Below are 13,760 nucleotides of genomic sequence, written 5' to 3'. Positions count from 1 at the left end.
TATCAGTAGATAGAAATATGTCACATTTGAAAATATTTGTTTCCGCGTGCATCTTTCTTTTAGTTCGCATTTGAAAATGTTCAGTTCGATTCTCACTTTGTTTTAGCATTTTTTCGAAGATATTCGATTTGTTGTGCATTTTGCTAATCTCTCCCCTTTTTTTAAATGAAATAAACACTACTCCTTACTATTCAAATAGGATTTAATTGTTTTTATTTTTTAACATGCTTACTGGAGAGTGATACCATCAGGCGGCTTTGTGTCGGCTTGTTTTCGCATAAAACAAAGTACTGTGTCACTCAGGGAATTTTACAAATGCACTCAGGGAAAACCTGGAAAACTCAGGGAATTTGGAAATGTCAACTTGGTAGACACCCTGGAAACATTGGGAATTCCAACCATTCGCTTGCCACCAGGCTGATAAAGAGTGGATGCCTGTATTGATCGGTCATCCATAATTCATCAACCCGCCAAACCGAAAAACATTCAGGGGATGTAGTCCAACATGGCGTGCAGAATGAGCATGCAGTGGTGCGTACAATGGTGAGCGATCTGAGCAGAACCTGATAGTTGCTATTTTCTGTACTACAGACCTTAAATAAATGAAACTTGAAATTCTTGGCATAGTGTGAAAATATCGCACGCACGCCAAAAGAGCTCAGGCCTGACTGTGAATTAATCCGCACGCTACTGAAACTGCATAATATTGCACTCGTAACCTCATTCGGCATTTATATGACTAGCTTTATTGTCTAAGAAAGTAAGGCACTCTAAATTTGTTGTCATTCATGAGCGAAAGAGCACATGTACAACCTACACGACAAGCTGCATGAAAATTAGACCTCGCTTTTGTCGCAAAAATTCCGGCCTCTCCACGCTGCAATCAAAAATATATTTAGGAAAGTTTTGACAGTTTCCTCAGTGCTTGCGTCCTGTTGCCAATTTCTTTTTTCTTTGCTTTGCAGTATTGACACATCCTCATTGACTCATAGTAGTGTAAAAGCTGAGCCATATAATTGTCTTCTTGTGATCAGGGCAAGGGAAGGAAAAGCTGTTGCTTTCGTCAGCGCACGACGATGTATCTCCTCCGAAGCAATGTAACTCGCGAGTCAGCCGGCAAATAAGAGATTTAAAAAAAAGTGAGCTGCAGATAGGAGTAAAAAAAGAATAAGGATAAAAAAAATGGCACTAAACGCACGCAACCCACCCGCACAAAACTAAATGAATAGCTCGGCTGAGTGACATCTACGATCCTTGTTGCCACGACTGGAGGAGACGGGATTGGCGGTGCTGTCAAGTGGTCAACTTTGATGCACTGAGCTTTCGAAAAGTATACGCTCCTGACACCATCTAGTTCGAGTCAATGGCAGCTAGCCCCAGGAGCTAAAAGGTAAAATGTTTGGCTGTCAAGTGGTCAACTTTGATGCGCTGAGCTTTCGAAAAGTATACGCTCCTGACACCATCTAGTTCGAGTCAATGGCAGCTAGCCCCAGGAGCTAAAAGGTAAAATGTTTGGCTACACTTCAAACAAGTAGTTGAAGCCGTGCGATGTGGTTTTCGAGGAAGATGATTCCTGCGGGCCCTCCTGTGTAGACGGGTCTTGATTCGCCGCATCCTCTTGAGGACTGTCGAGCGGCTCGTGAAGGACACGGTGTTTAATTGGCACCGGTATATCATGCCTCTCAGCAGGCCTTTTCCGTTCCTTCCTGTCTTTCGACAGGTGTGCAGGGCAGTCGGGGAACCTTGTTGGCACCGCGCCTTTCGCAAGACACACTCGCCATGGTGTACGTACGAGTACATGGCCCTTGGCTCCCCACGTTTTCGACACGAGATGAGACTGGAAATGCTTCGCACATAAATAGTCTGAAGGCTGCAGCAAACGGTCCTTACGCGGGATGGCATTTCTCCAGAGCTTCAAACGTCCTTCGTCCTTTGGTGCGGAAAACAGCGACAACTTTTCTTTGCACGACTTGTAGCCTGTCGTGCATCACTAAGCAAAGCACTTTCGTCCCATTGTCGAAGCAACGAGCCACCGGCGATAGCACCATACACCACCAGAATCAAAATACAGTCATGTTTCAGTCAAAAAACAACAATACAGACCGAATTGGAAGTCCGTGCCGAAGAAAACTTATGTTCAATGGCGCGTTCACTGCAAGCAGACGAAGACGACACAAACGGCGGGCGGGCCCGCTGTTGTGTACCGCCATCTGTCGGCAGGCAGCAAAACTGTGAGACCCTTCACGCAACGTTCGGAGCACAGGACAAGCGGTGCCGTTGGTTCCCCCCTCTATTCTTGCACCGTGCCCACGAGCTGCCGGGCAGGTGAGCAGCCTGCCTCAAAACCAGTTTTAGACACAGAGAAACAAACACACAACGCCCAAATGAAGGGAGGGAATGAGTGCTGACGCAATAGAAACGCGAAATAAACAAAAAATATTTTTTCAACTTCATGGCAAAATTTTAGACCACATTAGCCAGTTCATAAACAAATTCTTATTCGGTAGTCAAAATGACAGCTCCACAGAACATCCGGCAGTCAGATGTAAACAAACCAACGCTGTTCTTTTTGTGCGGTGTTGCAGCATTTCACTTCGTTTCCCTTTTTTCACCTTTTAGTGCACTTTGCGACACCCGAGACCAACAAATGCCCCATAAACACTGCAACAAAGGCTGTCACTGATCTGTGGCAGCTCCCCCAGTGAAAAGTTAATGCTTCTGAAACAAAGTGCGCATCACTACCTATTGTCACCCCACATCATGTCATGGTCTCTAGATTGTGGAAAACTGTGAAGTATTTGAATAGCTTTTTCAGTAAAAAGTGTCAATTGAAATAGCACTTACTCCAGCATTTGTCTCATTTTACTCAGCTTCAATTCGTATCTTTTTTTTTTTAAATGTTGTTACCCCTAGTGCCATCTGTCGGACCACATGCTCACTACTCACGCAGTGATCATTGAACTTTGTCATGTGGCAGTGGTGCACCTGGATGGCCCTTGAAAATTTCGATGGCCATTGACTCAATGGGCATTGAGATTGCCCTTGTGACAGGTGTACAAATGCATCGATTTTGGTTGCTCAGGTAAGATTTTAACAGATCCAGTGCGTGTCCCTGATACCTGTAAACTTCCAGTTTCTCGAACAGCCTAGCATGTGACAGGGAATTGAAGGCTTTTGTGAAGTTGATAAATAAAAATAGCACATGGTTTTTCTTTTCTGTTGTTTCTCTAAGATATATTCTTTTTGATCCAGGAGAGCAAGTTCGGTAGATATGTATGTGCGGAAACCATACTGCACTGTGATGAAAATGCTGTGTTCCACATTGAGAAGGCGAAAACACCTTTTGCCATGGCACTCTTTGGCCCTTGATGCCCTTGCATCATAAAAATTCACAATGGTCATGGAAATGCTGTGTTTATCACTGAATTTTAAAAGCCTAATAAACACTAGCTCTTCTAAACCCTTTCTTCACATTGGGGGAATGAGTATTGGCTGGTAGCTCTTGAAGCTTTTCTCATCTTCCTTCTTATAAATGGGCAATACTTGCCAACAACTTGCATCCAAGTTGGAAATGCGGCTTGTTCGATCGCTAGGTTAAGGGGGGAAACTCGTCTTTGGGACCATAAAATGACCCAAAAACTGTATTCTAAGAATGACATTTTTGGAATTTACAGCTATTATTCTCCAACTCTGACAATCTTTTCCTTCCGGAAATCAGTGTTTTGACCATAATATTAAATTTAGATTATCATGTGTGGTGAATTTGCATAGAAGTAGACGGATTTAGCAGCATGAAAATTTTGTTTTAGTATGTCTGATGTTTCAGCGTACAGGACAGCTAGAGACACATTTTGTTTGCTAAGGGGAGCTGAAGGCACAATGTTCGCAATAATCAAGGCATAATTGTTCAGTCATGCTTCAAAAATGCATGATTTTGAAATGTTTATCGATGCATGATAGTCACACCTTGAATGTTACTATTTCAGGGGCTGTAAATTTACTAACAAGGGTGAAATGTAAAAATGGCTTTGATTATTGCACTGCTTACTCATTAGACAAAGTTGCCGTGCATTAAAAATGATTTTTTATTGAGCCTTTTTTTTTTTTGCACCGAGGCACTAATCAATAACTAATCAAAATTATTTATCTTAGTAACAATCTAGTTCATGAGAAAAACAATTTCAGATTTTACATCAACATTAAGAACTGAACAAGGTGATTTAGTTTCATTAGGAGTAGACTACAAATAAGCAGAATAGGTCTAGAACCAGTGTCCCCCCTTAAACCAATAATATGAATGACATGCACAGGGATCTTGTCTGGATGTCCTAGGAGTTGGTAGTGTGGCTATTACTGAGGCAGCGGAATACCTCTGCTACTCCGTCACCTGTTATAAGGGACACATAAAAAGTGGTGTCAATGCATTAAGATATTTAGTGCTAACAGAACGTGTACTATTTTTAAATGCAGATATTAAATAATCATTAAAGTGATTTGCAAGGTCAGTTTGCGTTATTGCATTATCCTCTCTAACTACATTTATTGGCAGAATATTATGCTTCACTCTGTCTAATTGCTAACGATTTTCCAAGTCCAATCTATCTTACCATTACAAGACAAAAACAAGTCAAAAACAAGTTTTGGCAGTAAAGCTGTGATTACCTTCCTTAATTCTCACTGAAGCTTGTTTCAAAATTTCCTAAATTGTGATAAAGCGTCCAGGTCTTTAGTTTCAATAAATCACTTAAAACGGTTTTTCACAGCTGTTTGTTTTAGATTATCAGCTGTTGTCGAAGGCTTTCTGTTTCCGATTTTAAAAAGATGGACAGGAGACTGGTAGCGCTTGTCTCCATTGTTCTGTCCGTCTGTCGTGTTCATTCGCACTATTTTTTACATCACGAACGTTCACCAATTCGCCAAAGTGCGGCTAAATATAAATAGTACATCGAGATGTAGTACTATTTCTATTGAGTTGCAAAACTTTTGGCTTTACTTGGCTTTCGGCTTCTGTGTTTCTGATTTTTCTTTTTCATGACAAAGCTCCTATTATAAGCTGTCTAGCTTTATCAATCTCTTTTAAGCAATTTCTGGATCATGAACCCTTTGAGGCCCCGTGAATCCAATTGGAATTGCCAAAATTAGGGGCCACCAGTCTTGAATTGAGCGAGAAAGTCCTGCTGCTCTTGCAGTAGTAGTCACATTTAGCAATTCATCAACGTATTTTAGCCGCCTTTCACCTGACTGACGTATGCTAGTAGGTAGGAGAGGGATATAGAAACTGCTTACACTTTGCTTTCGGCATCACCTGCTGCTACATCCTCCCATGCACCGTGTAGAAGAAGGAAAACCATTTTTGTTTTTCTCTAATCACATGGGAGGTTACAAGTAAGCCTTGTGTTACTCCTTAACAATAATTTCTTTCGGCCAAACACATTTACAAGCGCTAAAATAATTTGCAAATAATAATGATTCCAAAGGAATCATTGGGACCTGGAGGCCCTATTGTAGAATAATCAGCGTGGTCGTATTTGAGATACCTGTGACTGCTTGTGTCGTGTAAATGTTGCCTCTTTCGCAGTCCATACGTAACAGTAAACGTTTTTCTTCCGAAGAAGATGCATACATTCAGTGCAAGCACTTTTCATACGGAAAGGAAGTTTCAAGAGTGGCCCACTAGACGTGTTGAGGTATCGATTCATCTGATGATGAAGAAATAGCATTAATCGGAAATAGATCAGCAATGACAACAACACAAAGGCCTGGCATAACAAAATAACTAAACCTCTATGGAATATCGTCTAAGCCAGCAAATTGAAAACTGCAAGATGATGCAGAACCGAGTGGTAGCGCAAATATGTCTAAGATTGAAAGCCATACAGCTTTCAACCTCCGAAAAGCTGACCAGCTCACTCAACGGATAGTGTTGTTCGCTCAGCAAGGCAAAAATCATGAATACGAATCCCCACTGAAAGGAGCACCTTCACCGCACGAATACTGAAATGCTTCTACAGTGACTACCATAAAATTCCGAACAAGCGCCCCCACCCATACAAGGGCCCCCCCTAACTTCACTGTTTATTTCACATTCCGGTGCTGTTCCAGGAAAGTGCCCCCCCCCCCCCCCCCCCCGCCTGCCCATCCGCCTGCACCGCGCCCTTATCACATACCGCGCCCAGGCAACACTGGCCTGCCCTATCCAATCCAATCCTGCTTTTCAAGCCATTCGCACTTCCGCATGCTTGTTCGCCACGCGCCATTTGTCGTCTTGTTTTGGCGTTGTCAGGTCGGCAAGTGGTGAAGAAAATTGAGGTGATACAGTGGCATCGGGAAGACGAAGGAACGTGCACCAAACGACTCGAGACTTAAAGCTCGAACGGAAATGGATATGGGAATGGGACAAAAATTTCGAGAACTTGCTACGGGAAAGCAAAACTTCGAAGAAAGTTAAGTAAAGACGCGCTGCTGTTTAGTGAATACGTGGACGGTGCGCTCTTCGAGTTCTTCAAGCGGAAAGAAAGGCAGGATGTTTTAAATTTATGTGCACTGCGTTTTGTTTTTTTTTTTTCTGGCGGGAAAATGTTTCCGCCATCTTGAATTTCAGCACTGTTCCGGGATAGCGCCCCCTCCCTACTTTGCCAGTAATTTTGACTTACGGGGGTGGGGGCGCTTGCTCGGAATTTTACGGTAAATCTGTGAGACATTCGCATTACAAATTTTTAGTTTGTGCAGTTAGCGGATGCTGTGAGCTTGAGGCTGGAAACCTGAATACTGGCAGCGTGGTTGTCTTGCCTTTTGCACAGCACCAGTGCTTGTCTTCAACCAACTCAAGAATTCCGGTCAGACAGGACTGCACACTGGCCCGCACACTATGAGAAAATAACAGCGGTCCAAGCTGTGTGTCATATCATTCTCGTGTATTCTTGGTAAGAACTATGGCATCTTCTGCTCCATCCAGCACAGACTAGCATAGTTCAAAGGAGGTGATATTTATTTAAATTTTCAAAGAAATCACTAAAATGGAGCATTTCATGCACCTATGTTCCAATGATTCCATTTGGAATCATGCAAAAAAACTTATAAAGAACCGACGAATCTTTGATTTTCTCATGTTTCAGAATTATCCTCCTCCTACACATTATAGTTTCTGGATATCGATTTTTCCTCTTGACCAGTTATACTGTGGGCCAGAAAGCATTGAGTTCACAGACATGGGTGAAACAGTCACGAGCCTATGTATCTTTGCCGTATGCTGCAAGCTCCACTTAAGTAATCATTGCACGGATCTTGAAAGATGCTCAAGAACAAGATCTTTCCTGCTCCTTGACCCCTTCCGCCTCATCATATTCCCTCCTTAGCTTAGTAAACTTTCTTTTGTTCAAGGTGTCCTTAGGCAGCATATGGTTGTCTCTCCTTATGAATAATATTGCATGAATGTTAATATTGTAAAATAAATGTATACAGTTTGAAGAATGCCACACCTGTTGTTGCCTGGTCAGGGAGCCTCATGGAAGAACAACTGCTAGCATTAATAGGCTAGAGCTTTATTGTCGAATGCAGCTAAAGAATGTGTCTTACTCTGTCAGATTTATTTCTGGGCGTGTGATACGCCAGGAGCCGCTGACACCAAATTAGTGCACCGCATCAAGCCTTGTAATAGAGTACAAAATCAAGGACTCGTAATTTTCATCTGTGCTGCGTCATCTCTTCGTAGGAAATGGAGCACTGGTCCAAAGCGTAACCTACCAGTCTAGTCTAACCTAACATTAGCGTCTTTTAGCATCCTCCTCGTGTAAAAAGCAGTTTCGTGCAGTTAGTGCAGATGGCATACAGCATATTCATTTGGTTGATGGGTGTTTGGCCTTTTGAAGCATTCCTGCTTCAGTGATGGTACTTTGCCAATAGCTGACAGGCTTGATAAATATGCAAGTTGGTGCCAAATCTGTGTTGTGTGAAAGTTAAACCTTTTGGTTCTTTCTTCTTCTAGCACGCCTCAACATTGTCTACCCAATGTTGTTCAAGCTAACCAACAAGAAATCAAACCGAGAAACGCACTGTGGTGTTCTTGAATTCGTTGCTGATGAAGGCAAAGTGTATTTGCCATACTGGGTAAAGATTGCCTTTTTGCATTATTTGACATCTCATTCTGCATGGCTTGGTAAAATGCACCAATTTCACTGACATCAGAGCAGAGTCACCACTGAAACAATGTAAATGTGCCCATTGGTGATGGCATCTTTCATACCCTAAAGGTGTTTGTTTTGTGCGTACAAGATGAGCATGAGCCTTGATGTGCCCTCTGCTCTTGTGTACATCCTTGGCCCTCATTTTTTGCCGGTGATAGCTGAGCTTGGTGCATTATGCTACAGTGAAATTCAAAGTGAAATTTTTTCTACTGTTGTGGTTTTAAACAATGTAGACAACAGGAATTATGAATGATATGGTCCTTAGTGTGCACATTTGGATTTTACGAGATGGGAGTGTTCTCGGCTGTTAAGAGCTATTCTGTGTTGTACTTTTGCACCTTCCTTTGCAAAATACTCAAGAATTTTGAGCGTATCCTCAGGGAACTTGGTCATTTTGTCATATCACAGGGTTGGCTTGGCGACGAAGAGATAAGGTGCTATAACCATTTTGAAAGTCAGCAAAGTTTAAAAGATTCTGTTGCTCTAAGATAAAGACTACTGGCATGGACTGCATTGCTGGTTCAAGGTGTGCGAGACTCAAGGGCGCGGACATGTGCATGCAACTGACGCCTAACGGCACGGAATGTGCACTAAGGGCTCTAATTCCTGTGCAGATGCAGAGGAACTTGTTGCTCGATGAAGGGGACATAGTCCAAGTGGAGAGCGCGACTCTTCCTGTGGCTACATTCTCCAAGTTTCAGCCCCTCTCAGTGGACTTCCTAGACATTACAAATCCCAAGGCTGTGTATCCTTTGGTGTGGTGAGCTCGTACTTGTTGCCCAGGCTGTAGAATACTAGATGTGCCTCCCCTCTAGAGGCATGAAATAAGAAAAGCATATTTTTTTATTTGGGGGGTTGGTGGATCAGGAATGAGTAGTGTAACCATTATCTGAAGGATAATCGATTATGCCATGTGCCTCCATGTGTTCGGTGGCTTTCCTTCTGCATTCTAATCAGTTATCTTTCATGTAAATTTGATCGTCGAACCCTGATATAAGTCATACTTGCAACCAAAAAATTCGTTAAAATCGTGAATTTCGTTAAGTCGAGATTCCTATATTTTAGCAGTCCAAATAAAATCAGATTTTTGAACACTCCTGGTATATGGCACCTTGTAAATAGAGCAGAATTTCACGATACGATTACAGTTGATCCGAATTTTGTGATAAGAATTTTTAAAAAATATCCCTCCTCACGGGAGTGCGCTATATGCAATATGTCATGGTTTGGGATGATGCAAAAAATTTCTCAACCTGTGGCAGGTGATATGAACACTTGAATCACCAGGTGTTAGCCAGAGGGTGCCGGTGACGATTATGCCGTTCAGAAGGGACCATTTGGTGACATATTGAGGGAAAAAGAACAGAACGAGCATTGTGGACTTTCCCGTCAAAAAATAGCTGAGGTTTAGCGCTTGTTAAACCTAGTGATACGAGCTCTGTTAATCGGTTCGGTCTCACCGGCAGCGAATGCTGTCGTTGACGATCAGGTTAAGCTGCGGCAGCGTCCACTGCCAATTTCTTCTGTCTTAGATCATGGTGGGGTTGTTTCTCTAGTCGAGCTTCTTGCTCTTTATCAAAGCAGTTTAGCACGCTTCTTCTTCAGTGCTTCTTCGCAGCGAACTATATCGACAGGGGAATCAGACTCAGCCTAGCACCTGCGGCGAAGAGTTGAGACGCGCTCGGACTGGCGCGCGCTTCATCCATGGCGAGACTGAGCGACCAAGCGCCGGCGAGCAGATGTTAAACCCTCGCCTAGTCACATGGTACCACAGCAGCAAGGCTCCAAGCGAGCGCAGAAGCAGCACCTTTCCACAGCGGGTCACGTGCTACGACGTCACTAGCCGCACACATGCTCTGCCGGCTCAAGGTCAGACACGCACCAAACTTGACCTTGGGAGTTATAATGCGAAGAGTAGAGCCTTCGCTCTAAAAGAAAAAATGGCTGTGGTTTAGCTCTGGTTAAACCTGGAGTAACGCGAGAGCTACATCTGGCAGAGTGGAGCTCGCTCAGTCGAATTGCAAAGTCAGTCTTTCGCCGCTCCATTTCGCTGGGTGTTCCTTCTTCATCTTCGTCCCTGGACTTGGATTCACCCCCCTCCCACTGGACGCAGCGCATGCACACAGCTGTTGCAGTTTCGTTTTGCCGTTGCGGCGCGTCGCCGGCAGCAGCAGCTGCTTCGCACCATATGACCTGGGCTGGCCACGGTGGCCACCACGCTGAAGGCTCGAAGAGGTGGTGCAGTACAAAAACATCGAACCTCCAGCACCAAGTGGTGCCCACACCGATGACAGGGTTCGTCGCGCTACACAAGTGGCTGGGGGTGGAGCATATATACACGATAGCAACGGTACATGCTGCTCCCGTTGTGCTCTACTGATTGAAGCCCATTGGCAACATTTGTGCATAAAAAAGCAAATCGCAGTCTTAATTTTGGTTTGGTGTTTAATGTCGCAAAGCAACACAGACTACGAGGGACACCGTGGTGAAGGGCTCCGGAAATTTCCACCACCCGGGGTTCTTTAACGTGCACTGACATCGCATAGTACACGGGCCTCTAGAATTTTGCCTTCATCGAAATTCTACCACCGCGGCAGGAATCGAATCCGCGTCTTTCGGGCCAGCAGCCGAGTGCCATAACCACTCAGCCACCGCGGCGGCGGTCTTAATTTTATTTTCACCTTCTTGTCAAGGAGTCTCCGGGTAAGTGCATGCGATGTGCAATGACTTCGTTAAATCCCTGCGAAGGTCTTGTAAAAGATCGCAGTATCAATAAATAAAAAAAAAATCGAAGATGCAATGTAAAATTACTTCGCTAAGTCAAGAAAAAAAATATGTGGCTTTCAATGAGGCAGCAATTGGGGAAACGAAAAAAATATTTAAGCTAAATCTGGTTATAATGAAATTAGAAAAAAGTCCGTGATTTTTCGTTATACCCAGGTTTTCGTTACATGCAGTTTTCTTTAGAAGAGTTGAAAGAACACTGCAGAATAAAAACCAAAATAAGAAAAATTGGAAACGATACTTAAGCTCTGCATTAAGGGTATGATGCAATAGTGTAGTGGGTTAGGCTTTCCATTCTGAGCAGTTTGACACCTTTGAACGCATTTTTCATTTTTTTTTCAATTTTATTCAATTAATTATTTGATCAATTACATACTCTAAATATTACTAATTAACAATATCAAGCATTGACTTTTCATTCTGAGCATTTTGACACCTGTGAACCCTCTTTTTTCCCAGTTTATTTCGTTCTTTAATCAATAAATTATAATGATTTCATTAACTCGTCATCACCTATCACACACGAATCAGTCAACAATCATTAGAAACACAAATTACTGTGATACAATTTTTTTTGTGCAGCCCCCGATTATAGGTCGCCGGTTCAAATCCCTGCCGCGAGCTAGGATCTAACTTAACTAGGAAGTTCATGCTGCACGAAACGCTGAATCGTATGACACCATCCAGAACATGCTGTGGCAAACGGTTGGCGTGATTAATTTTTTTACACAGCCTTTGATTATATCCGACACGTGGTGCCGACTATGCCGACGGCGTTTTGACCGAATGAGCTGTATGTGCTATCGTGTAAAATTAATGTAGGTGAAATCACCTTCAAAATGCTTACAGAAAATGGTGTTACTCGCGGAGAAACCATATGGCCGTATGGCTGCGCTTGGGTGGATGCCAATGAGTAAATTACTCTCTTATTACAAATCTACGCCACCTTGAGGGATTCCCTTATACATCTGACCAATACTGTTCCCACTTCGAGTTATTGATCAATTCGCTCTTGCCCTACTATTTGCTGTCCTGGTTAGCTCAATTGGTAGAGCGACTGCTCCGGTGAAGTGGTGGTTCCTTGTTCGAACCCCGGTCCAGGACTAATTTTTCTTTAACTGCGAAGTTTCTGAGAAAGCTGTATATCGTTCCTTTGTAGCCATATGGCTGCGCCTGGGTGGATGCCAATGAGTAATTACTCCCTTATCACAAATCTACTCCAGCTTGGGGGATTCCCCTAGACATCTGACCGAAACAAGCAGTTACAGGTGTTTTAGTATGGTTAAATAGAGGGAACTGGGAGCGTGCATAGGTGGGGGTTAGATTTCTGTTGCAGTAATTTAGAGTGTGGCTAGTTGTTTAATGACTCCATGTATGGGTGAGGAAATAAATTTTTTCAGTAGCCAGCACGTATGCCCTCCCCCAGTTGATGTCATGGCTTCTTGACATGCAATGTTCGGCGATAGCTTTGGGATTACACTTTTTTATTTCTGACATTGTTGCAGTGCTCTTTTAGGCACCCTCAAAGCTACCAGTCTCGCCAGTGTAGGCACAACCGGAATATGGAATGCTGTGAATGACACCAGGATATTTTTCTTTAGGATGGATGTCTTTTAAATTCACCAGTGCACGTTGAAGTTGGCTTTTCTTTTTTTCTTGAAGTTGCCGATAACAGCAGCCTTGGAACATGAAATAAGTGTTGTTCAGGAAGAACTGTAGGACCTGCGCAGATCTTGAACATCAACTTGGATCCTTGAGTTGAAGGTTGGTCAGCTTTGAACAAAGCAGACTTTTATGACGAGGTGTCAGGAATGCATGCGAAAGTGACTTTACTTCAAACGAAGTCATGAGCTCGTCGTCGTTTGGTGCTATGTCGCTTAACATCTTAACGAAGTCAGTTCAGTTTTGTACACATGTCAAGCTACGACCGACAAGACGTTGGCCTCTACAAGTTTTTTTCGTGTCCTAGGCTGGCATCATTTTATGGCAAGGCTGCTGGATATTGATGAAATGAAAGAAATTATGGTCACTATCATGGTCAGCACATGGGAGTTGTTTAGAACTCGGGGAAGATGGCATGCACCAGAGTTTTTCGTGTGTGAAGAAAATGTATCTAGCCTAGATGGGACCTTTGGATATTTTTGGCACTGCTCTTTGTCTTCAGGTATTTAATACAGTCTGCTCCATTAAGGATTGCAATCAGTGATTGTGTATAGCCATTTGTCTTGTTTCATAGCATGGCTTGCTTTCCTTGACAGAAGTCTCAGATTGGAAAATGCATTGAGGAATTTTGCCTGCCTATCGACCAACGACATCATTGCCATAGAGTACAACAACAAGGTGTGTTGATGTGAGGTCCTCGCCATAGGGTACTAGAGAGAGGTACAGGCATAGGTGGCATGAAACCAGTACTGTCAACTGCTGATAGGGGCACTGGCATAGGCGTATGTTTCCGGACCATAACGAGCACAGTGCTTGAAATTGCATATTAAAGAGATAGCAGCACCACCCAATGGAAAATAGAAGAATAACTGTGAGAATGGGTCAGTACACTGTTTACACCTCTCTTTCCCGTTGCTGCTGCAGTGTGACGAATTAGTGCTTTGCTTCTGTATGTGTATGACAGCAGTTCCTTTTTTAATGAAAGACTTTTACACGCTTTTTGTTAAGCCAAGCATTATTAGCAAGCAAATCATTTATCCTTTTCTCCTGATGCCTTCCGAGTTGCATTCCGAGGTGCCTTTTATGCAGTATCGCTGTTTAAAGAGACACTGAGGACAAATCGAGTTGATC

At 43.2% G+C, this 13,760-nt stretch overlaps 1 protein-coding gene across 4 annotated transcripts in view; it reads left to right on the top strand.

The window, feature by feature from the left end:
• Ufd1 (ubiquitin fusion-degradation 1-like) overlaps positions 1-13,760 on the top strand; it is a 93,956-nt gene that overhangs the window by 15,014 nt on the left and 65,182 nt on the right. For 3 of the 4 annotated variants that reach the window (XM_077652753.1, XM_077652754.1, XM_077652755.1), the window contains exons 4-6: positions 7,985-8,106; positions 8,798-8,928; positions 13,235-13,307. In XM_077652753.1, coding sequence (XP_077508879.1) covers positions 7,985-8,106; positions 8,798-8,928; positions 13,235-13,307 — 326 coding nt within the window. Of the gene's footprint in view, positions 1-6,800; positions 6,924-7,984; positions 8,107-8,797; positions 8,929-13,234; positions 13,308-13,760 lie in introns of all 4 variants that reach the window. The other variant, XM_077652756.1, reaches the window with a different exon arrangement.

This window comes from Amblyomma americanum, chromosome 2, assembly GCF_052857255.1.
Source record: "Amblyomma americanum isolate KBUSLIRL-KWMA chromosome 2, ASM5285725v1, whole genome shotgun sequence".
NCBI lineage: Eukaryota > Metazoa > Arthropoda > Arachnida > Ixodida > Ixodidae > Amblyomma > Amblyomma americanum.
The sequence above is the reverse complement of the archived record's forward strand: the minus strand, read 5'-3'. Positions and strand labels throughout refer to the sequence as shown.